The sequence below is a fragment of the Plutella xylostella genome, chromosome 15, assembly GCF_932276165.1.
Source record: "Plutella xylostella chromosome 15, ilPluXylo3.1, whole genome shotgun sequence".
NCBI classification, from domain to species: domain Eukaryota; kingdom Metazoa; phylum Arthropoda; class Insecta; order Lepidoptera; family Plutellidae; genus Plutella; species Plutella xylostella.
The window spans coordinates 1,144,998-1,170,237 of record NC_063995.1 but is presented as its reverse complement, the minus strand read 5'-3'; the positions used below and the strand labels follow the sequence as shown (position 1 = coordinate 1,170,237).

The window sequence follows — 25,240 nt, the reverse complement described above, 5'->3', positions numbered from 1 at the left end:
GTAATATCTTATTTATAGTTCGTTGAAAGACTGACGGAGCGTTCACTAGACCGAAGGGCATCCTGTTGTATTCATACTGCCCATCTGGCGTCACAAATGACGTTTTATTGCGAGATTCTTCGGCGATTGGAATTTGGTAATATCCAGAAGCAAGATCGAGTGAAATAAAAACGTTATTTCCTGACAGCATGTCTAGTTGGTCCTCAATCCTTGGCAATGGGTAATGTTCGCGAACGGTCTTACGATTCAGAGCCCTATAGTCAACACACAATCTGCGCTCTCCAGTCTTTTTCCGGACTAAGACAATGGGACTCGCATACGGTGATTGAGACTCACGTACTATATCTGCTTCTAGCATTTCTTCCACCATTTCACGGACCTGCGCACGTTCCGCGTAGGACAGTCTGTACGGGCGATACACCACTGGCTCGGAGTCCTTCAGTTGAATAACCATTTCTGACTCTGTGGTGAATCCCAAGTTTTTTAACGAATCTGAGAAGCAGTCTTTATGGTCTTTTAAGAGTTCCTTTAGTTTTATAACTTGTTCCGGTGTTAAGCATTCCCCGTGTTTAATGGGCGACGCATCCTCATCTTCCCGTGATTTGATAATATTATTCACCTTCAATACGTTTTCTACTGGAACACTACGATGAATTAGCTCTCCTTCTATGAAACATATGTCACTTGAACGTATGTTTTGTATGAAAATATGCCCTAGTCCGTTTTTCATTTCGTATTCGCCTGGAAATAAATAATACTCCTTGTCTGGGCAATTTCTGACGCATCCATCTACGTATACAAAACCGGAGAAATCATCATCACCCTTCACGGGTACCGCTTGGAATTCACCTGACTTTATAATTATGCCCGCATTACACAATAATGAAATTTTCCGGTGGTTAGGCGATGATTGGCTTAGCTTTTTAACTATAACGCTAGTTGGAGTTTTTATTATCTTCACAGTTGGTCTTTCAGTGTAGGTATGACCTATTAGCAGAGGGCTGCTTATGAGATGGTCATCTACGATCAAAACTTCTACTTCATTCTCTACTACACCTTGTACTTCGATAGTTGCATGTACTAACCCTATCGGTCGGTAAGGAATATTACCGAGTCCCTTCAGTAATGGTCCATCAACGTTTTGCCATTTAATGCCGTTTTTTTTAGCGTCACTAACACGCATCAGAGTACCATCACTCCCTAGATCTACGTATGAGTGAACAACGTTACCATTCACCTTTACAGGCATTTTATATTTGAAACTAGAATCTCCTATACTTTCTATTTTCATAATGGACTTGGTTTTATCCTGTGCAGTTTTATTGGTTTTTGGGCACTCTGCAACTAGGTGGCCCAGCAAGTGACAATTACTGCAGCGAATTTTTGGTTTAGTGCACATGAAAAATGTATGTCCGACCTCTTTACAATTATGGCATTTTATGTCACTATACCGATTTGGTTGTGAAGCATTTCTATTCGCGGATGTTGAGGGTATTGAAGCAGCGTTATAATTTTTTTCTTTGTTTTTGTTTATGTCTGTAGTACGTCGTTCTTGTCCAGGCTTAATTGTTTTTAGATAATTTAATAGTTCTTCGGGTTTATTAAATTTGTTGCCCTGAGCCCCAAGTCTAACATTCCTGTCATCTATTCCAGCTATAATGCAATCTACCGCACGGCGGCCCTCGATTTCACATCGGTTTAACAAATTTATTTTGTTATAATAGTATAGATCTAACCGGTCTCCGTATTTAGCGCGTTTACTAAGCATTTCTGATAATAAATCGGCATAATTTTCGTAACTAGGGAAAGATTCTTTTAATTTTTCTTTCCATTCACTCCAAGTGAACAAAAGGCTTGGTAATCCCTGGTACCATACTTTGGCCACCCCTGACAGTTTAGGCAACGCGTAATGGATCTTATGTCGATCATCCCAACCATAAATTTGGGCACATTCCTCAATTTTACCTATCCAGGCGTCGATCGTCTGTTCCTTAGACATAGGGTCAAACTCTGGCAATACATTATTAGTTAAGGGCAACTTATCATTATTACCTATTTTTTGGAGTGACGATATCATGGTCATGAACTTATTGATAAATGCACTGTCTTCATCAGGTTGTTTCTTCTTTTTCTTCATGGAACGTGATTGTTCTCTTTCACTTGAGCTACTGGTACTGGGAGAACGATGACGCTTGCGCCTTGAGGATTTTGATGGTGACCTGGAACGGCTGGGTCGGGTTGTCGATGGGTTAGGCTCCATGGATCTGCTTGGTCTTTCCCGTGCCCTTGTTCTTTGTGCAGCTTGGCATAGTATCGGGCTACGAGAAGTCACCCTTTGTGTACTTCGTCTCGTTGGGGACGATTCTTCCATTTTATTATCGACTTTTATGGTATGCAGGCGTGGAAACAAAAACAATATATTTTTGCTGGATAATCCCGCTTCTGAAGTTATTGGACTCTTCAGTGGGAGTATAAAAATTCAAAACAAGTTTGGCCTTGGAATTTCCTTTATTTCTCTTGTTCTCATAATGCTAGGTTACAATTTCGGGAGACCCTTTCGGTACGACTGTTGAGAACAGAATGGCCGGCAGGCGAGTGCGTAAGCTGTTTTTATAGTTTCGCTTAGGCGGGGAGACAAGTTTCGCACACCTGCGTCGATCTAGTGTTGGCGGTTTGTAGATCGTTTTTGACATTGAATTTAAGGGGTTTTACACAGCAATACATCTACTATTAGAAATATAAACATAATTTAAAATCTTTGCTTGAAGAAGCTTTTTTTAAATGAATTACAATAATCAGCTGATAAGATAACAAATCAAGTGTTATCATGTTATCAAACAGGCCAAATTAAACATCATCATTAAAAAACTGCTGCATTGAAAAGAAAGCGCATACAAGTCGGAAGACGGTCCGGGAATTTCCAATGAATAGAAAGTGCAATCACAATACATGGGTGACTAGAGCCATAGTGATCTGTGTCCCAGATTCCAGTGGCGAGCACGCTCCGTCGCCTCCGCCGCTATGTAATTACAGCCGCGGCCGCCGGCACTGCGTATACCCACACCAATAACACTGCATACCATCCGCCCGACTCACAATGACGTAATGCACCAAAATAAACCTAATATGGATAACGACTCCTCCCATTTTAACTTTCCGGTAGACTATCTATGTACTTTCGGTACTTATCCTTCCATAGTAACGGGATTTAGAGGTGAATTAAACTCACAGGTGCCCTAAATTAGTGTAAAAGCGGAAAATTTGTCTGGGTGTGTCAAAGATAAGAGCTAGTCCATTGGAAAAAACTTGTAATTAAGTTATTTTGGAGTAGTTTGGCCATAATAAAATGTATTGCACTTACCTAAAATATAAATATGTCGTAGATTATCCCACAATTATCACCAATTTTGTAATATTTTCACGAAAATTCGATCGAAATAACTCGAAATGCAAAGCACACACCCGAGTCGCGTCACCGCCTCTTAGGATGTGTTCAAAATTTAACTTAGCCTCAATCTCCTCAGTCAAAGGACAACACCAAGTTCGTCACAGCAGCACGATAAGGCGAAGTAGCAAAGAAACTGATGATGCTACAGCTTGTAAAAATTTATTTATAAATTTTGGAGAAAGATCATTAAATTATTGCGATATTGAAAATCATAAATATTCAAAATAAAGTGGCGCTATCAATAAAAAAAACAATTTTGCAACTCAACTCACCGTCAGCTGTCAAGTAGTGATGTTCTACGGTATTTACCGGAAAATTACAATATATTAAAAAAAATGTTGCTTTACGTGGTTGCTTACTAATGTTAAAAGATGATAACTTACAATTTTATCTTGTAAAAGTGTATTTTATAAAATATAATAGTAAACTCATTCAGAAACTAATGTTTTCATTGATGATTTTAAATTATCCCCTCACCCCCCTCTCATCCGCCTGCCAAATATCTCCCCGCCCCCGCTGCCACCCCCCCTTCCCCTCATTCGTCCATCTCTTCTCGTCCCGTTTGCGTTTGTTGTATCAGTTTGTGTTCAATTTATCAATTACTATTTGTAATCATGGCCCTAAAGTGATTAAAAATAGTTGTCAAATCACGATCTCAATGTGCGGTGATTGATGTGAATATGGCAACTGGTGGTGAGGAACTGTGGCGCGAGTGCGCAGCCTGGCTGACGAGATGTGGGCTCCTGCACAAGGACCACAAGGCGAACTGGGAGCAGAGCACGATCCACGACCTGGCGTACACGCTGCGCGACGGCGTGCTGCTGTGCAACCTGCTGAACGCGCTGCGGCCGGGCTGCATCGACATGAAGGACGTCAACCTGCGCCCGCAGATGGCCCAGGTACGGTGATGGCCCAGGTACCACTGCTAGCTGGTACCGTTGCTGGCGACCTTCATGTTTTCGGCGTGAGCGCGCGCTCACGGCCACTGCACGCTCGTGTTTTGTAATTGTATTAAAAGCTCCAATTTAAAACTAATTGCGACATATTCCCACCAGCCTACTTATTGTCACAGTATGTGGTAAACTGTAGCTCTTTGTAACAGTCCTCTTTTAACATAACATTGGTAACAGTAGCATAGATTTATGGAGCATTACTGATAACAATATGTTTAAACAAATAAACATTCATTCATGAATTACTAAGACTGTACTATTGCTTGTTGTTATGCTTGGGCTAAGACTAGCGTTATTAAGTTAAATGGCTATTCTGCTTGTATATTATAATATCATGTTAAAGTAGGAAATACCATTTTATAAGAACCACAAACTGATTGCGAGTTAAACAACTTCATACTTCATGCCTGTTGATCATTACATTTTAGTAAATTTAAGTATATTGGTTTATGTTAATACAACTTATGTTCATGTAGTTTAAACCTTTTTATTATATTTTGAATTTGTCTTTCCTATCCAATATTCATACTTTTGTTGCCATAACACTATCCTTGCCCTTTTCCATTCTACTCTACTGTTCACAGTCCTTTTATTGTATACCAAGTCAGCGACTAAGGGCTTACAGTATCTTTCTCCACTCCGTGAGATCTTCGCACCGCATTCTGCCTCTTACAAGTCTATACAGATGCTGTGGCCTCTTGCTCTCTGCAGCAAACAATTTTCAAGCTGTAAGAGGTACATACAATGAGGACAGTTGGTTTCTTCAGAGTCATAACTTACTTAATAAGGTTGACTATGTAGACAACATACAAAACACTTTAGAGTAACTATTCCCATGATGTAGCCTATTGACGTTTGAAGGGTTAATATAAAATCTGTATCATGTACAGTCGTAGAGACATGCCAGATCAATTGAACTTTTAATTGGCTCAATGGTACATAATGAATGGTGTTTGCAATCATACACAGTTCCTCGAAGACAACTCGGGTCCTATTCATTGGTTATTAAAGTTTATTTTTCTATACAAATGCTGTTTGTGTTAAATGTGTCTTTACAAATGATACTAGTTCATGTTATCAGAGGCCATACAGTTTAATATTACAGGATGTGGAATCTTATTGCAGTTCACATGCATTTATTTAACAATTTGTGTTTATTGCCGCATTTTATTTGTTAACATTGCATTGTAATATAATTCACATAATAACATGATCCTTTCATGATGTTTTTTCATAAATCATTGCAAAAATTACCTTATTGGAAATAATGAGCTATACCATTTAAACGTCTGTAGTTAGACAAAGTTTTCACTATGTTTTTTTTAACGGAACCCTATCAAGGCTTTCAGTTCATTCAATAATTTCAATATTGTTGATTTTTCACGGAACCAATGCTGCTCTGCTGGCAAACACAACTCTTGGTAAAGGATGGTTAACAGAAAGTTTAAGACCTTTCAATGAAACAATAAATGAACTGATTTGGATCTGTAGTGCAGCAAAAAGTCATAAAACTTAGAGAGGGAGGCCTCTTTTTTGTATGTGGATTAAAAAGTTTATTTTAATGGTCATGCCCTTTCGCGACGCTCGTGCAGTGCTCTACCGGAAATAGACCTTTGATATATTATGTACTGTTATGTATGTTCTGGCATCCATACTAATGTGCCACACAAGATGCAAATATAATTAGATATTTGGTGATTTATATTGTTCTATAGAATTCTCTCATTATTCAAGTTTTTGTTTTAGGATCATTTTAACATCCCCTAGTTCAAACCATTGACTGAAAAGTATAATGTACGATATATTTGCAAGGCGAAAACATTTCCATCAGGAGCTCTTCAAAAATGCATGATTTCATTCAAAATACGAGCGATCATAATCATTAATCCAAGAGCGTTCGTAATCATTCATCTAATTCCAAACATTTCCCCCGCCAGTTCCTCTGCATGCACAACATCAAGATGTTCCTGCGCACGTGCCACGAGGTGTTCGAGCTGCGAGAGACCGACCTGTTCGACCCGTCCATGCTGTTCGACCTGTCCAACTTCCACCGGGTGCTGTGCACGCTGGCCAAGCTCAGCCAGTGTCCTGTGGCGCTGCACCATAATGTCAAGTGAGTTGGCTTTACTAATACCTTCCGTTTAGAGCGGCCGAGGCAGTATCCTCGGCCAATGAGGATAGCAATTGAACGAGTGCTCGGCCAAGGATACTGTCTCGCCACTCTACTTGGTAGGTGTAATCAGCGTATCATCAGCCCGTAATCATTTACTGCTGGACATAGGCCTCGTCCAAGAAGCGCCACAACACTGTGTCCTTGGCCTTCCTCATTCAGCCTTTAGTAGGTAGATGAGGGAGGGGCATTTCAATAGATTATATTGGATAGATAGATGTACCCATTCAAGAACCATTGCCTTAGCCCGTTATCGCACTGGGAATTTTCAGAATAGCTTTCCATCACCAATTTGCTAGAATGTCATAAATAAAACTATAATAGCACTCATAAAATCTTATCTATTCCTCTAAATGTACCAAACGGCGTGCTCTCAACACCCACCCTCGGTTCACTCGTGTTAGCCGATTAGATAAATAACAGATAATTTCTCGGAAAGATTTCGTTACATGTTGACCTATTTAGACGAAATTGGCTTATCTCAATAAGAGTTGTTCTCGATAATATTCTATGACTCTATTGTTTATTTTCAGGCCATTCTCGTCACAAAGGACTCTTTCAGAAGAAGACATCTACAAGGACTTACAGACTGTGTAAGTATATTTTTATTATAATAGGTTTTCTTAACAGTGACTTCATACCTAATTAACAGTTATTATAATGTTGTTGCCGGCCTCAGACGACAATTATGAAACGTTAATGGATTTCGTCTAGACAAGTTTCAGTAGTTTCAGTACTCAATAAATATAGGATTGCCGTACAATATGCGGTAACGTCTTACTTTTATATTCGTATTTTGTGAAAATAATGTTAGTGGAATTTCTCCTGAACTTACAACAACATATTTATTCAATTAATAAGTGTTTATAGCAGTATTGAAATACCCACTGCTAACGTCTGTTACGGCTTTCGCTAGACCGGACATCTTTCTCGTGATGGAGCCATCCGGGCGACCTCTCAACGCAGAGGATGCCCCTAAACAATCCACCAGTTTTATATAGGGTCTTCTCCACTTCTCCGATCTGAAGTCGAAAATTGAAATATAAGAAGGCCAAATTATGATTCTCCACTTTTTCCGACTATAATCGGAGAAGCTGTGTCTTAAAACAGGATCCGATATTTTTATTTTGCTTTCCGAAGTCAAAAAAAAACCCAGAGCCAGCAACCTCATTGCTGTGCCGCATCTAAACCCCCCTACACCTACCCAGTCGCTGGGTGTCCACGGAGTGCCCGCGCGAGTCGCCGCCGCCGGGCGTGGGCGCGCCGTGGGTGCAGTTCACGATCCCCTCGGCGCCGTGCGAGGACCGCGTCGTGGAGGAGATATACGAGGACCTGTGCTACGTCAAGTTCACCTCGTCCACGCCAGAGGTGGATGTTGTTGATGGGCGGGGAACGGCTGTTCTTTCAGGCTTTGGGTGGGAATTGGGGGAAAAGCGGGGTTCCGTACCGTAGTACATATTTTTTGCGGCTTTTTACTTACAGAAAGAGCGCTATAAAATTCTCATAAGACGGAATATATGTATTGGTATACATAGTAGATGATAGCTTGAATGTATCTTACTAACAAAATTCTCCAGTATCATCGTGAAATGTATTGCGATAAGATTAACCTAGACCTATCTGAAGATGAGATTTTTTCATTTCAACTAAACTCAAAAGAAAGTATTTTCTCAGTAAAAGCAGTTAAAATGTCCAATGAACTGACAATACTTGAATAAAACATCTCAAATTGCCCGCAGAGAAAGTAAATAGCGCAAAGTTAACAGTGTAGAAAGAAAGCATTTTGTTGTTATCTACATAACAGTTATATTTCACGAATTAACGCAGTTATCTCCGTGTCCAAATGTGAATGCGATCTCTTGAAATAATTAAGCCGTAAAAGTTTATACGCGATTGAAAAAGCCGTTGCATCATTCTTAATTCAAACTGAAAGCATGAAAGAACAGAATCGTTCCCCGCGCGTGAGCATTCGACCAACAACTATGTAGTGGATGTATTTATTTGCGTTTCCGCGTAGAGCAGAGAGCAGGCATGATCGGTTCTTGATATTTTCGTTCGGCAAATGTTTATTTTTTATTAGTTTTCGGTTAACGTGTTGAATGTATGTTATGTAGTGATGTAGCAATTAGCGGCTTCGAGAAAGGCTGTTTTATTAGATCTCACTGCAACATTTTCATTTATTTTATTGACTGATTTATTTATACTTTTTTTTTATTTGCATAGAGCTGAGCAATATTTTGTTTGATAGTTTTTCATGAATAGTTGTCACTGAACAAATATTGCTCGGTTTTTATCAGATACACAGGATGGGCGGGCGTGCGATATGTCTTCTAGTAATATGCAAGTGTTGGGTTTTCTTGAAGATAAGCCTATTTCCTTTATACCACAAACAATCCCCTCGTCTATCCTTACATCAGGAAACTTGCCGCCTTCCCGGTACCTACATTACAATTTCAAGCAAATTGCTATCTCATCCTGCTCTACTGAAAACCAAATCTCAAAGATTCTCAAGGAGAATCCCTTTCTTCCAATATCTATCCTACGTGTCCCCTCTCACCCTTATCGCACCACCGCCCGCCTTGCAAGGGTCACTCCAGCTTCACCAAAAACGCCCACCGAGCGCTATCACGTCACTCAACACAACAAGACAGCCATAGCGCTCGGAGGTATCATCAGTCGTGAAGCTAGACTGACCCTCGTGCCCTACAGCGGCGCGCGCGGCGAGGAGTCGGAGTACGCGTCGTACTGCGCTCGCATCCACGACGAGGAGATATACCACGACTTCTGCGCCGTGAAGCAGACGGCGCGCGAGGTGGCCGCCGCGCAGCCGCAGGCGTGCAACACCGTATGCGTTGGTTTTTTGTTTTTTTTTTTTTGCTTTGGGTGTTTGGTGGGGTTTAGTACTGGTTTTGCGTAGTCATCGGATTGTAGATCTAGTCCCGGAGATGAGAAAAGTATGCAAGGCCTCAGAGTTTTACAAAAAATGTATGCAAACAAAAGGAAAAGCGAGGATATGTTTCGTATTATTTATTTAAATTGGCAAAACCTGTGCTACGCCTACTGTTGAGGTTTGTTGGTTTGGGATTTTTAGTAAAAAAATATAAAAATCATACTTAATATGTATTTCTTTAACTAACAACGCAAGCCAACAGATTTGCCCCGAGATAATTTTTTTAATATTTTTTACCGCTAATAACTGCTGTTTAGATGTTTTTAGGCACTGGCCTTGATAATTAGTTTTTTTTACTGCACATTATGCTTCAAACGTGATTGCATTATTTATTCAATTTTATTCCCTGCAAATGCTTATTTTAAAAGGACGTAAGTACCTACTTCATAATTTTAGATTTTTACCCCGTATTTCATTTCAATAAAATTCTGACAAGCAATTAACATTTTCTTCAACCGTTTCCTCAAACCGTGATTTATATAAACACCACCCCTATTATGAAATTAAGACTAAAGATAGTTCTGGTTTAATAAAACCTTTCAGGTGCCCGATTTTATACTACTGATCGCTATGAAATCTCTGGACTATAACCAGCTCTAAACCAGAACTATCTTTAGCCTCCGTTTTATACTAAGGAGGTTATTTCTATCACATTCCCCTAACCTCTTCCTCCACTCCAGCTCGCAGCGGCCACCCACAACTACGAGAAGCGCGACTATGTGATCCGCGAGCTGCTGGACACGGAGTGCAAGTACGTGGAGCTGCTGGGCAAGCTCAGCAAGTGCTTCATGCGCCCGCTCGTGCCGCTGTTGAAGCCGCACGACGCACAAGTCATATTCTTTGGTATTCAGGTAAGTTGGAATAGAGATGTTTTGTGTGCCACATCTAGTGTCATATATGTCTGTGACGACCACGTGATCCGCGAGCTGCTGGACACGGAGTGCAAGTACGTGGAGCTGCTGGGCAAGCTCAGCAAGTGCTTCATGCGCCCGCTCGTGCCGCTGTTGAAGCCTCATGATGCACAAGTTATTTTCTTTGGGATTCAGGTGCGTTTGGGATGTTGGTTGTCTGTTAATAAGTGCAAATTGATCATAATAATAAAAATACCTGGATACGGGGCCGAAAGAAGGCTAAAAGTAGTAAAAAGTTGTTCAGAATGACGCCTTGAGTCGCCCCCATTTGACTTTTATTTTATTTTATTTATTGGGGAACAAACAGAGGCAAACACATAGTAAGATTTCTATAAATTAAATAAAATTATCTAGGCGAATTTACCTTCTAGGACCTAACCTCCTTAATGTAAAATCCTGTACATCCGCTGTTTTATCTATCTGTTTTCCTTGGACACTGAATGTCGACTGAACTGGGCTGGCTTTCATAATCATCATCAGCCAACAACCCTTCTGTTGCAAAAATCCACATTCAGTAATACATAAACAACCTTACCATCCCCTTTTTGTCCCAGGAACTGCACGAGATCCACAAAGGCCTCCTTAAACAACTCAAACTGGCCACCGAAGGGGTGGTCCCGGGGCGGTCGGCGCCGCGTCTGGCCGACGTGTTCCTCGCGTGGCGGGAGAAGCTGCTCATCTACGGGGACTACTGCTCCAACCTCACCTCCGCGCAGGACACGCTCAAGGCGCTCGAGGCCAAGGACTCCAAGTTCGCGGACCAGCTGGCGGTAAGTAGCTACAGTAGAAAAAAATATACTTTAGCTGCCCTTTGTTACATACTACTGAATACTGTTTTCCTACCTGTAGCACAGGGTGTAAGGCGGGATCGAGAAGATATGATAAATTTTATGACAAGCCCGATTTATCTTATTTTCATCTACTAATACAATCTTGAGTATGTGGGAGGAAAGGTCAGCTAAAGTAATCTTTCCTATTGAATCCATCTTTCAATCTCAGTAATTTTCAATCCTCACCATTCTGTTAAATTAGGTGTCTTCTGAAGGAAGCGATAGAAGACGTGTTTTTAAAGAGTGTAGAGCTACATATTCTAAAACGCTCATCTTTCCATTACAGAAAATCCAAAAGGAAGTGAACCAAGGCCACATCCACACGCTGCGAGACATCCTGTCAGTGCCCATGCAGCGGGTGCTCAAGTACCACCTGCTGCTGGACAAACTAGTCCATGAAACGCAACCGGTAAGGTTCATTTTCTATTGTACAATGTTTGGAGACGATCGCAATAAATGAATGAATGAATTTTGGAGATCAGTTAAGTGAAAAGGCTGACGAAATATTTTCGAACCTCTCAATAGACTTATGTAACGTCACACCAATCCTTATAGGTTATGCCACCATGGCTCTACTTTTCGAATGCAACATAAACCAAATGGGCAGCTTCTATGTCGATATTTTATCCTACTAATATACCTACTATAAACGTGAAGTTTGTAAGTATGGATAGACGTTAGTTACTCATTTACAGGAGAAAGACTAGACCAATTTTAATTAAAGGCATGCAATAAGCTGACAACCTGGATTAACACATAGGTTTCTTCCCATCCCGGAATTCCCCCCCGAAAAGCCAGTAAATAACCAGTTCTCTCACAGAATCACGAGGAGTTTCGCGGGCTGGAGCGCGCCAAGGAGGCGATGGTGGACGTGGCCCAGTACATCAACGAGGTGAAGCGCGACAGCGAGGTGCTCGTGCTGCTCAGCAAAGTACAGGTACGATACGGGTTTAGAGTGAAACTAGATGTAGGTTTAACTGATGTTTAGCGTCATAAATTTCTAGTAAATAAGTTTAAATTAGCAGACACCAGCCGTTGATCAGACAGTTTTGAAACAATTTTGATTTTGCCGTAGCTGGCGCTATTGCAGGTTAATGAAAAAAGTGCCATTTGTGTTAAACAACAGTTAAATCTGATACTTATTACGAAGTTTTATAAATACTGACTGATAGACTAGGTTCCACGTTGTAATGGCTTCGATTCCCGTCTGGAAAAGACAGATATTGAACAGGATGGTTATGCAAGAAAAAATACAACAAATGATATCAGAATAAACCGGCAGGACGCACTGATTGCAGAGCCATGGCTTAATGTTATGTAAATATTAATACGAAAGTCATTAACCTTTTCGTCTAGACAGCCTTATCTTCACCATGTGCCCCGCTATTTGTAATTAAAGAAGCAATAAACTTGTTATGGCAGAATATAAAGTTACATAACATTTCCCTTCTAATCTTATCAACATACTAAGATCATATTTACTTTCCCTTGCTCGTATTATGTTTTATCAAAAATCTTGATAAAAAATCTCATATAAGAAATCTCCGAAGTACGAGTATATCTCTAAACTGAAAGCACACAGTTTATGTAAGATCTATGTTAGTAAGTTGTATCATTTATACCAAGTTTGTACATGTCCATATTTAGTCATGATATAATGTATTACTATTGCTTTACAAAAAGAACCTTGAAGACTATAATTTGTCTACAACAACAGCGCATTTTGATCTATCTCTGTGCAAATGTGTGTTAGTACGCAAGGGCGAGACTCAAATCTCTAACTTCTATGTCCCATTTCCACCAGGAGAGCATAATAATTATATATTACTAGCTGTTCCCGCGCGCTTCGCTTCGCCTTAAAAAGTTTTCCCGAGGGAATTCCGGGATAAAAAGTAGCCTATGTTCTTTCCCAGGGTCTAGACCGTATGTATACCAAATTTCATTCAAATCCGTTCAGTAGTTTTGGCGTGAAAGAGTAACAGACAGACAGACACAGTTACTTTCGCATTTATAATATTAGTAAGGATACTAAGACATGCGAGGCGCCTCCATACTGTCAAGACATCTTACATCTTTACCATACCAGGAAATCATAATAGACTGGGACTGCTCCAGCAATAATTATCAAGTTTATCCATCTCTATTCTACCACCGGCTACAGCGATAATATTGTTAATAATTCTAACATATTTCCCTTCATTCTACCAGGAGAGCATAATAGACTGGGACGGCTACGGCTGCGGCGGCGGCTCGCTGGCCAGCTACGGGCGGCTGCTGCTCGACGGGGAGCTCAAGGTCAAGTCTCACGAGGACCAGAAGCTGAGGCCCCAGTACGTGTTCGTGTTTGACAAGCTCATGCTGCTCTGCAAGCCGGCTAAGGTTAGTTGAGACATGTGTGTTGTTTTGATTTAAATTGTCCCCACATTTGATATTCAATTTAGTTAAAACACTTGTAGGAAGAATATAAAAATGGCGAGCGGGCACATGCTATTTATTTTTCTTGGACAAAAACAAAAATACGCACTTGCGTACTTAGAATAAGCAGCTTTCATCCTCTTGAGTTCTGTGATCTGACTCCTTATTCTATGATCGCCACAAAAAGTCCAAGAAGAATGACTGAATACTCTATCTTATCTATTTCTTGGCACTTCAACATTTCTGTTTTCTCAAACGTCAAATCACTGACAGAAAAACGGTAATTTTAGCCAAAATATCCAGAAAAGCCAATTAAAATAATGATTGTACAATTGCTCGGCGAATTCAAATACAAACTCGGCCTGGTATGGAAGATCACCAAGTACCTTCTATACGCTGAAGCGGCCATCATGTGTCTACTCATCTACCTTTTTGACGATGGCGACGGCAAAATGGCAGAGTTCTTCCTTGATACGGAGTATCTGATCATGTCCAACCGGAGTGCGCTGGTCAAGGCTCTCATGTCCATGAGGCACGAAGACCCAGCTTTGTTGGCCTTCCAACAGTATTCGAATACTACGGCTCTCGCTGTTGTTCCACCGCCTTTGACGTGCTTTGTTATGTGCAAGTAGTGGTTTAGTTTGTGTTTAATGAATTGTGTGCGGTTAGGTAGTAGTTACTTAAATGTGTTGAAGGAGCTTTGTTTTATTTTCTGTTACTTAGTTATGTTGTAGGAATATAATTTACTCTAGATTAAACTCAGGTCTTTCTTTACCTCTGCTTTACAAATATCGATTCTATTACACACATGTCTAGGATCCCTTAGGATAACCTCAGCACCAGTATGTGGTATGGTAGATTATGAAACGAAATGAAAGATGATACAGAGCAAATTTTCTAGTACTGAGCATTGTTTTTTTTTCTATGAATGATTCCATATATAAACGAAATCTAAAATATATTTTTAAGACTTTGCCATGCCATCGCTATAATTCCCACGAACACATAAGGCATGGTAAGCATCACAGAACTACATATATCTCGATATAGTTCTGTGGTAAGCATCAAGCAAAGCATGGTTATACTTATAAACCTATTTGTAGTACAATGTCATGAATCTAAAACCATGAAATATCCCCTCTTCCAGAACAACCAATACTCCTTCCAAACGGGCATCCGTCTAGCCGAATACCGAGTGGAAGAGGCCAGCTCGCGGCGCACGCTCAGCAAGGACGCGCGCTGGATGTCGCACTTCTTCCTTGTACGACGGACCAAGGACCGCACGTACACGCTGTACGCTCGCACGGACGACGCCAAGACCAAGTGGGTCAACGTCATCAGGGACGCCATGTGAGTGTGATACTTGTGATAGCTGTGATCTGCTGTGTATTATAGTGGTTCAGTCAGGATGTGTGCTGGATGTCGCACTTCTTCCTCGTGCGCCTTACGAAGGACCTAAAGACACAAACAACGCTACGATAAACCAACTGAAAGTTATCAGGGATGCTTGAGTTTCAGACCAGTTTGAACTCTTGCTATATTCAGGTAAATAAGGCACCGTCTAGTCTACACTAACATTATAAAGAGCAAATATGTTATTGTTTGTTTGTATTAAACGGTCGCTGAAAGACAAAATTTCATCACTTTAATGTGACGTTATTCCATAGGCTTCTTTTTCTTCAGTAATTCCCACGGGTAACGCCATAAAACGCGAAGCGCGGAAAAGCTAGTCTGACATATTTAGTACGGGAGCGCTAATAACTATGTTCTTCTCCCCCGCAGTGAGAACCTGGAGCCGGCGGGGTGCCGCAACACCAACCACAAGTTCGTGCTGCACACGTTCGAGAAGCCCGCCACCTGCCACCACTGCTCCAAGTTCCTCAAGGGACGGATATTCCAGGTCAGTAGAGTTGACACTAATAACCAGATTTAAGGGCCCGTACAGGGTGACGTGCCGCGCCAATTTTGGGTTTTCAATGCACTTCACACAGCAGACGCAGTGACACGCACACATGTAAGTTTGCACAGTGGGTCGATAAACTTTTACTCGCCAACTTTATTGACAATTATGTTCAAGTACATTTTGGGTGATTTTAGGGTAAGTAAGTATAATTCTTACTTACACTGGTAGGCACCAGGAAAGAGTAGAAATTAATAGGGGTGCCACTTTACTCTATACTCGGAATCCGATTAGCTTTCTCAAACAAATGTGGTATTTACTTGTAGAAACTACAAGTATTAAAGTGTAGATAATAAGTTTCGGGCATCCTCCAGCCAACTGAACCCCGACGACAAAGCAAAGTAAATACATAGTGTCGCAAAAGGGCTATACTAAGCCAAAAGGGGATGACTCAAGAGCTCATTCTGAACAACTTTTGTTCTACGAGATTTGCAAATTCGCGAAAAAAAAAAAAAAAAAAAAAATTCCTTTTCCATGGTAAAAAGTCACATGTCCAACAAAGTTTCTATGAAAAAGGTTTTTTTTTTGTTAATTTCCAAAACTCGTAGAGCAAAAGTTCAGAATGACCCCCTGTCTTACTCCTTTTTACCCGACTGCCGAAGGAGGAGGGTAATGTTTTTTGATTGTATGTAAGTATGTTTGTCTGTTTCTTTGTTCCCTCCTGTAGCCTAAACGGCTTGATAGATTTTGATGTATGAGGTATTGTTAGAAGCGTATTGATGGCGCAATGGTTATAGGCGTTCCATTAAAATGTACATAGCGCCCTCTAGAGGACATAACGTGATGATCGAAAAAATAATAATTCAACTTTGCCGTGTAAGGTATCAAATGAAAAGGCTTGATTTTCACATTACAAAAATATGCATATTGAAGGTATTTAAATAACAACACCAAAATTATTGAAATAAAAAATGATCATGAACTACTGACGTAAAATTTCATAAAATAAAAACAACTAAAAAGTTACAAATAAAAAAACTTGACCGCCACTCAAGGCCGTTTTTAACCGACTTCAAAAAAAGGAGGAGGTTCTCAATTCGTCGGGATATTTTTTTTTAATATTTTTTTTATGTATGTTCACCGATAACTCCGCCGTTTATAAACCGATTTTGAAAATTCTTTTTTTGTTGTATTGGGTTGAGCTTCCAGGTGGTCCCATTTTTTTTTCAGAATTTTATCTCACCCCTAAGGGTCACCACAAATTATATGTGACAGTACAAATATACCTAAGCAGGAACTGTTCTTTTTTGAAGTTGGTGCCATATTTCTTCAGATGACTTTGTCACTGCACCAACATCAAAAAAGAACAGTTCCTGCTTAGGTATATTTGTACTGTCACATATAATTTGTGTAAACCTTAAATTATTACTTACATTTTAGTGGTTTTTTGAAGTCGGTTTTTTATTTTTTTAAATTATTATTTTATCTAAGTAACATTCAGCTAAATGGTGAACCCTCTGCTGGTCCCCGCCTACGATACTTTCCATTAACATTGGGACTTGTTTTCATCTTTTTAGCGTGCCGTCGGGTTTTTTGTTTGTTTATAATTTGTTTAGTACTATATACCGCTTTTTCAATACCTGTAAGTACATTTTTTGGTAGCAGCATAATATTTTTACTTAATTTTAGGGTTTCGAACGTCAAAAGAAAAAAAGCAACCGTTATAGGATCTCTTTGTTGTCCGTCTGTCTGACTGACTGTCTGTCACCGCCCTTTTTCTCAGAAACGGGTAAAGATATCAAGCTGATATTTCGCATAGATGGGGAGTACCCCAAAAAAAATATTATGGTACTCCCTGTCCCACACAAGTAAATTGGGGCTTATATTTTTTCCAGTTATTTTGATGTGTACCTATCCTTTTTTTTCTTTCTTGTTTTGTATAAGTATGTGTTTCTTTTCTTTAAATCTGTATTTTTTTGTTGTTGCTGTCTATGTGTCGAATAAATGTATCTTTATCTTCAAATCACGCCATCTATCGTTTGTTTTTTTTGTATAGAAGAAATTCCGTCACTGACAATTTTACGTTACGAATTTATTTTTATTTATTTTATTTTTATTTTTACATTTTCGTGGAGAACCAACAGCATTTTGTTAATAAATAATTATTACTTATGAACACATAACAACTTGATGCCATTAACAGAATGAACTTAGTAAACCCAGTAAACCTAACACATCCAGAGGAAAAATAAAATCTCTTTCTCTCTCTCTGAAAAACATACATAATATGCCAAACTCGATGCTTTTAGCTATTAACATCTTTGAAATAAAATTGAGCCACCACCGTGTTACTGCCCTCATCAGATCCTCACGAGACCATACCTCAACCAGCACCAAGAGACTGTATTTTTGATCCCTAACCTAATGTTCGTGCGTATTGTCATCACTTAGATCCATTCGCTATATTCCTGCTCCTCATCAGACCTTTACGAGACTGTAATGTCACGAGAATATTGCACACTATCTAATTTAATTTAATGTATTGAATATACTGGAAGAATTATGCTTCCTCAATTTCAAATCAAATTATGTTGGTGTCATAAAAGTTGAAAAAGTGCAATGACAACCAATGTGCAGTGATTTTGTATCTGTACACGATAAGATCGCGAGCTGTCAGTGCTGCCTAAGGCTCAGCGCACACCAAGAGCAGAGCAGAGCAGAGCATATTGTGAAATCATTGAAAAATTAATCTTATGATAATTCCATACATTTCAAAATTGAATACACGTCCCAACTTGATGCTCGACCATGCTCGAGCTTTCTAGTAAATGTTCGAGTATGCGTTCTACATGCGCTAAAAAAGTTTGCTCGACCATGCGCGAGCATTTTGCAGTTCGGTGTGCGCTGCGCCTAAACCGACGTGACCCTTCTTTGGAGGCCAGCGGCCAACTGAGCATGGGCTTTTCAGCTAATACAAAATGTCACTCTTATTTTTCAAGCTCTAATTTTTTGTTTGTGAGCACATCTATAGATGGCGCTGTAATGAGAATTATAATAATGATAATTGAGTCCAAATAATATCTGGCAACATTATTTTACTATTATTTATTTTTAATACTGGTAATTATTAAAACTCCGGCAATGGTACGTTTCTTTACAGTCAAAATATTACGTCAAATTCAACTGCTATAATAGTTATTAAATATTTTAGTATCTAGTCATTCACGAAAATTTCATAAAATAAAACATTACATATATATTTATATTACTAATACTGACATCAATATCTTTAAAAAATATAGAATTTGCATACTACAAAATATTTCATTGTGTATATGTCATTCACGCAATGTGTGCATAATACGGAACGTTATTTGTTATTACGGCCGCCATAATACAAATAACTTTTTCGGATTTTTGTTATTTTATCGACAACTCTAGCTTTTTCGTGGACTCTGATTTGCCTCCTCACCTTCTGACCTTTGCGAGTACTATAATTGACCTTGATTTGCCTTTTGATTTGGATTTTGTACTATGGCGTCGAAACATAAGTGTTTTATTCCTGGTTGTGACCAGAATGAAAAACGTAAGTACCTATATTCACTAATTAATGTTCCGACTTTGGACGAGTGTTGTGTCTACCGTCGTAAAATTAAGTTTGATGTAATCTAGCTGAAGGATTGGTGCTTAGTGGCGGCTTATCAAGCTATGTACAACTCGGTTGCCAAAAGAATGGACCTGATACCGTATTCATAGCAACTCGGCGATACCGTAATGGATTGCGTTCGTAGTTCATCGACGCTCAAGCGAAACCAAGAGTAGAAACCAGTATCCCGCGCGGCATTAAACTATGAACTCCATATCATTGGTACAGGCCAGGATTTGAACCCACAGCCTCTCGATTGAGAGGACGAGGCCTTATCCATTACGCCACCACGGCTCTCCGTCATGCTGGTTAAATATAAATGTTTTTATTGCAGGTGAAACCACCAGAACCTTACCTTACATAGGTTCCCCAATCCTGATAAGGATGCTGGAAGATTCGGAAAATGGACCAATGCTATTGGTGGAATGTTATGTGTGGAGTATTATAAAAAAAGAAATAAATGTCGAAAACCTTATCCTGATGTATTAATTTATCCCCGTTATTTTATTCACGTAGGTATTTAATAGATACAAATAGCTAGAAATAAATCAAAATACCTATGTATTACCATTAGTGCTATATATACATATATGAAATTTAGTTCCTGGGCACATCTACAGCTGGCGCTGATATCATCGTGTGACTGATAGCTCTATTCTCAGAATAATTAATGTACTCTGTGCAACTGAGTCAAACGTCACTTGTGTTTATGATTTTATAACACAGAAAGCCGCCATAGATATTTGTATGAAGATTTGAGGAAAAAAAATTGCTCAAGTTTGGAATTAATTTACACAAAATAAGTGTGTGTTTATTAAAAAACAAGGTATTTAGCGCCTAGTCCAAGCCTTTACCTTTATAATATGATAAAAATCATATGAAAATTCTTAATAATTACGAAACAGTTGTTACAATACGGGAGTGTGATTTTCTGGTTTTTCGTCATATTCTGAATTTTATTTACAGTTATCCATAACAATTTACTTAAATTCGAATCATTCAGCACCTAGCTAGACTCTTCGACTACCTGTGTGATTTTTTTCAAGGTTGTAGAGCATCGTTTACTACATAATTCTATGACAATGCCAACCCTCGATTCCCCCTTGCTGACCCTTAAACTAACTGATGGTGGCAGTAAATGCTAATCAAAAAGCACACAAGTTTACGTCCAAAACCATATTTCATTTCATTTCATATTTTATACGTATATTTGTACGTCTTCCTCATTTATTCTTTAAGCCATTCTTCCACCTAAAGTTTGCCTGGTAGAGATCACTTTTAGGGATAAGACCGCCTGTTGCGTTATATCCACTGTATAAATTGTTATTTGTGTTCTGTTTAGTCAATAAAGTAGTATTCTATTCTAAGCCGTCTACAGGCATTTTGACGTAAGCTTTGGGCGGCATGTAATTTGTAAAAATTGACGTTCATAAGAAAATTTTATATTTGTACGATGAATAAAAAAAATTGACTTTGACTTTGCATGACTAAGTTTGTTTTAGTGGACCCTCACGTACTCAATTTAAAAACGAAGCCCGCAGCTAGACTCGGCTTGCTAAGCAGCATATTGCAATAACTTTTCCTCTCACCCTCAGGGCTACCTCTGCACAGTGTGCAACGCGTGCGCTCACAAGGACTGCATCGCGCTGTCGGGGCGCTGCGGGGGGCTGTGGCCCGTCGTGCCCGCGCCCGCGCCGCCGCCCAGCAGCGACTCCCTGCACCTGTACATGTGGTGAGTGTCACTCTCAGCTCTATGTAACAAGGCCCGTTTGGACAGCTACACAAATTTGCTTTACTCTTGATTTACTTGATGAAATACATAAAAAGACACATAATCTGACTTATTATTTAACGGTCGAAAGGAAAAATAACTTTTGATGCACCAAAAGTTACTTATTATTTAGATTTTTAATTATATTGATTTGACACTAGCTGTCTTCGCGTATTCCATATCCCATCATATTCCTCCCGACTTTATCTACCTTACGCCTTACATTTACCTACAATCATCATTAACCGTTGCCTACCCTCCCAGGTAACTTTTACATAGTTACTGTAATTCATAACGTGGGGAGGCGCTTCCTCCTGAGGTACAGTTTCATACTAATCAGTCAGGAGGTAATTTTCTCAAGATATAGTATGCTCTAAATGTAACTATTATATTGTTGTACCTAATTCTATGATTCTACAAAACTTTGCCTCTTTTTTTAGGTACGTAGGCCCGATGTCCCGCGAGACGGCGGCGGCGCGGCTGGAGCGGCGCGTGGACGGCACGTTCCTGCTGCGCGTGCGCCCGCAGGCCTCGCTGCACGCGCAGACTGATACCAGCTATGCGTTGAGTTTAAAGTGAGTGTGGAGTGCAGTTTCGTTTATGTGGTAATCGTAATATTTTGTGTATATTACAAGGCAATAGCGTGCCGGGCCGTTCCGTTCGAAAAAATCACTATGCCGGGCCGATTATTTTATATAAAACATGATTGCGATGCAGCCCGGACGCGGAGCTACTGTACTAGGTGTATATTATCATATATCATACTTCGTTCACGAGCGAATGATAAGAGAGCATCCAGATTGTTGATGCGAGTACATACTCACTGTATCTATATCTATCTATATTATGGTTAGGGATTTAAGTAGGTATATAAGAAATTAGTTGTAAGATTGAATGTTTAGAGCGCGTCACGCCAACAAACTGTTGTACAGTTTGGCGTTTTTGTTTTTTGTTACCTGTGTTAGTTATACTGAATAAATAACTTAAAAAAAAGAGTGACTCATTTGATACAATACAAGACATAGCGTGCACCAAAGGCGACGCACGGTTAAAACGTATTGCATTGCGTATGCGCGGAAAAAACGGTAGCTTAACGTTATATATAAATTCCATGTGACTCTGACACTAAAGCTGCCTTCCTCCTCTATTGGATGACAGCTGCAGCATTAGTCCATTCTCATGATTTAAACCTCAACCCTATCCCCCTATTAACAAGCCTCATTCCCCCCCGCAGAACGGACAACACAGTAAAACACATGCGCGTGTGCCGCAAGTGCATCGAGCAGGCGCCGCACTACTACCTGTCCGAGTCGCGCTTCTTCCGCTCCGTCGTCGACCTCGTGTCCTACTACGAGAAGACCAGCCTGGCCGAGAACTTTGTAGGGTAAGTGGGGGAGATTTATAGGCATTATGAATAAGGATATAATCGACAATATGCATACACAAAGTGTGCCACAATATCTTGCATTTACCTTTGCATTCCTCATCCAATCACTATATAGTGACTGGCACGAATTCTGGTGATAACGTGTAAAATTACAATCCAGAAAGTCTTATACCGGCAGCAGCTAATAACTTTTTTTATTTACTTTATAACCTTTTTCTTGTAAATGTATGTGTTGTTTCTGTGTGTGTTAGAAATAAATAAATTTTCTTTCTTTCTTTCTTTCTAATTAATGCTTGTCGTGTGTCCATGCTATGGTATTCAGATACCGTAGCATGGACAAACGACAAGCATGTGCATAATGTTATACCCCAAACTACTAAACTTGATAAATTAATTAATTTAATTATGTACATTTCATAATTACGATTTTCTCTCCCCCAGTCTGGACTCGAACCTGCGCTGGCCGTTCCGGCGAGTAGTCGCCACCGTAGTGCGAGACTTCCGGCCCGCGGACAGCGGCCAGCTGGCGCTGCGGGCCGGCGCCAAGCTGCTGGTGCTCAGCAAGGAGGGCGACGCGCGCGGCTGGTGGAAGGGACGCACGCTCGACAAGGTACCACCTCTCTCACTGTACCCCTACATAGTGTAGTAGCCACGCTGCTGGTGCTCAGCAAGGAGGGCGACGCGCGCGGCTGGTGGAAGGGACGCACGCTCGACAAGGTACCACCTCTCTCACTGTACCCCTACATAGTGTAGTAGCCACGCTGCTGGTGCTCAGCAAGGAGGGCGACGCGCGCGGCTGGTGGAAGGGACGCACGCTCGACAAGGTACCACCTCTCTCACTGTACCCCTACATAGTGTAGTAGCCACGCTGCTGGTGCTCAGCAAGGAGGGCGACGCGCGCGGCTGGTGGAAGGGACGCACGCTCGACAAGGTACCACCTCTCTCACTGTACCCCTACATAGTGTAGTAGCCACGCTGCTGGTGCTCAGCAAGGAGGGCGACGCGCGCGGCTGGTGGAAGGGACGCACGCTCGACAAGGTACCACCTCTCTCACTGTACTCCTAAGTACAGGGTGTAGTAATGAGAGTCACGTCTAAAGTTATATTCATCTAGTACATAGCCGTAGTAACACAAACATGGCTGGTGGAAACCTGTTCGGATTATCAGTCCCACTGGAAATAAAACAATTTCATCCTAACATGCAGCATTCCCCTGTCCTTTTTCATTCACCCTCATAGTACCTATACCTCCAATAACAGTTATCTACGTCGTCCGCTCTATAACTCTCGCCTATTTCTCTCCAGGGCGACGACCGCACCGGCTACTTCCCCAAAGAGTACGTGCGTGAAGAACCCGAGTGCGTGGGCGCGCTGGACTGATGCCGCTCGTGCACGCGCCGCCAGCCGCCCGACGACCTGGTGTAGGCGGCTCGCGTGACATGGCGCGCGACACGTGACAATGATGCTACATTGCGCAACATCACATGTGACAATGAGCTAGCTGTCGATTGTCGAAGAGATTGCTACACGACACGTAAATACGCAGGTTTGCCAGTGACGGATAACTAGTGACACAGATTTCAAGGTAGCTGTTGATGCCACGCGTTGAGATTGCTACATAAACGTAGACATGCAGGATAACCAGTGGGGTGTCTGAACAGCTATACATTTCACTCATGATCGAGAAAATCGGCTCTCTACGCTAGAACCAGTGACACAAAGATCGCAACAGCCATCAATGCCCAGAAGTGTGATCGCTGCGTTGTTACGTGTGATAGTGGCAATAAGTGCGAGCGAGACAGATAGTCGTCAGTGTCGCGCGCCGTGCTACGTAAGCTGCTACGCTGGTTTCTTGGGATACATATATCCCAGGAAGCTGTAAGCGCGCGTGCATAAAGACAATATTAATAATAATAAGTGCGGTTCGTGAGGAGACGATGTTTGTGCTAGTTAAATGGAAGTGTTCTGTGAAGAAGACAGAAGATGGTGCTTGAGTTGGAATGCTGCATGTCAAGAGTTTTGTTTGTAAGTAACGGAAAATAATAGGGCGCCAGCGTTTGACAGCTCTCTTTTGATAGGTCGCGTGTGTAACCAATGATATATTATGTCTGGCCAGACGTTGATGGTGCGTAAGTCATAAAATACATAATGAATGGTGTACCTAATGAACTGTTGGATATGTAGGTAGGTGTGCAGTCACTTGGTCGAAGGAAAATATTGTTAATTATAAACTGTACTGTTGTCTCTGAATGTTATAGATCTACTCCATTACCTCAGGGTAGTAAATCATATAATACTCTCCGGCCTACCCTAAAATCACACAGCAAAATTCTTGTATGTTTAATGTATCAATGTTTAAGTAATTAGATATTCCCAGATTCAATTTTAGCCAACTCCTACTATTCATGAAGGATTATGTATCCTAGTGCCACTGTGATATGTGGATTTATGAGAACACAGAGCATTATGTACAATACCTACATAATAATCTCGAATATTTACCAGTATATTGATCCAGACGTAAAATTGTTTTACCTGTATTTAGGTTTAAGGAGAAACACTATTTATTAATCTTATTTTAATTTTATGTGACGAAATGATCATGACGTAGTTTTTAAGGATAATGAATACAACAATGCAATTAACGCATAATTATTAGGACAAAATGTAGTCTTTTTCCATCTCATTACATTTAAAATGCGATCGAAAAAGACACCTGCAACCAAACCGTATGGGACTTGTTTGGGAAATATTATCAATTATCACGATACATATTTTTGTAGTGAGTTAAGATGTCTACAGCTTTTATCAAACTAAACACATGTTCAAAATAAACAAAATATTCTTAAATCCCAAAACT

The 25,240-nt window shown here is 40.4% G+C and overlaps 2 protein-coding genes across 4 annotated transcripts in view; one reads left to right on the top strand and one right to left on the bottom strand.

The window, feature by feature from the left end:
* Positions 1-3,511, bottom strand: part of LOC105398674 (spectrin alpha chain) — a 56,203-nt gene extending 52,692 nt beyond the window's left edge. The window contains exon 1 of the mRNA XM_048626109.1: positions 3,362-3,511. The gene's annotated coding sequence lies outside the window, so the exon portion shown is untranslated. The remainder of the gene's footprint in view (positions 1-3,361) is intronic.
* A 459-nt stretch (positions 3,512-3,970) lies between these two features.
* On the top strand, positions 3,971-23,882 carry LOC105398672 (protein vav). Of its 3 annotated transcripts, none has more exons than XM_038107793.2 (16): positions 3,971-4,347; positions 6,339-6,514; positions 7,105-7,164; positions 9,281-9,416; positions 10,202-10,372; positions 10,987-11,202; positions 11,549-11,671; positions 12,083-12,199; positions 13,471-13,641; positions 14,825-15,027; positions 15,460-15,577; positions 20,819-20,955; positions 21,435-21,569; positions 22,229-22,378; positions 22,823-22,991; positions 23,686-23,882. In XM_038107793.2, the coding sequence occupies exons 1-16, from the start codon at positions 4,129-4,131 to the stop codon at positions 23,758-23,760; spliced, it is 2,376 nt and encodes a 791-aa protein (XP_037963721.2). In that variant the 5' UTR covers positions 3,971-4,128; the 3' UTR covers positions 23,761-23,882. The 3 variants fall into 3 exon arrangements, with proteins under 3 accessions (XP_037963721.2, XP_037963720.2, XP_037963718.2); XM_038107792.2 differs by having other exon boundaries at positions 9,281-9,422; XM_038107790.2 differs by lacking the exon at positions 9,281-9,416 and adding an exon at positions 7,780-7,939.
* Positions 23,883-25,240: the final 1,358 nt, after the last annotated feature.

What these genes read in the sequence shown, in the direction of transcription:
- LOC105398672 (XM_038107790.2), top strand. Translation starts at nt 4,129, where the DNA reads ATGGCAACTGGTGGTGAGGAACTGTGGCGCGAGTGCGCAGCCTGGCTG. An exon ending in AGCTATGCGTTGAGTTTAAA is followed by an intron (nt 21,570 to 22,228) that starts GTGAGTGTGGAG and finishes TCCCCCCCGCAG; the next exon opens with AACGGACAACACAGTAAAAC. An exon ending in CTGGCCGAGAACTTTGTAGG is followed by an intron (nt 22,379 to 22,822) that starts GTAAGTGGGGGA and finishes TCTCTCCCCCAG; the next exon opens with TCTGGACTCGAACCTGCGCT.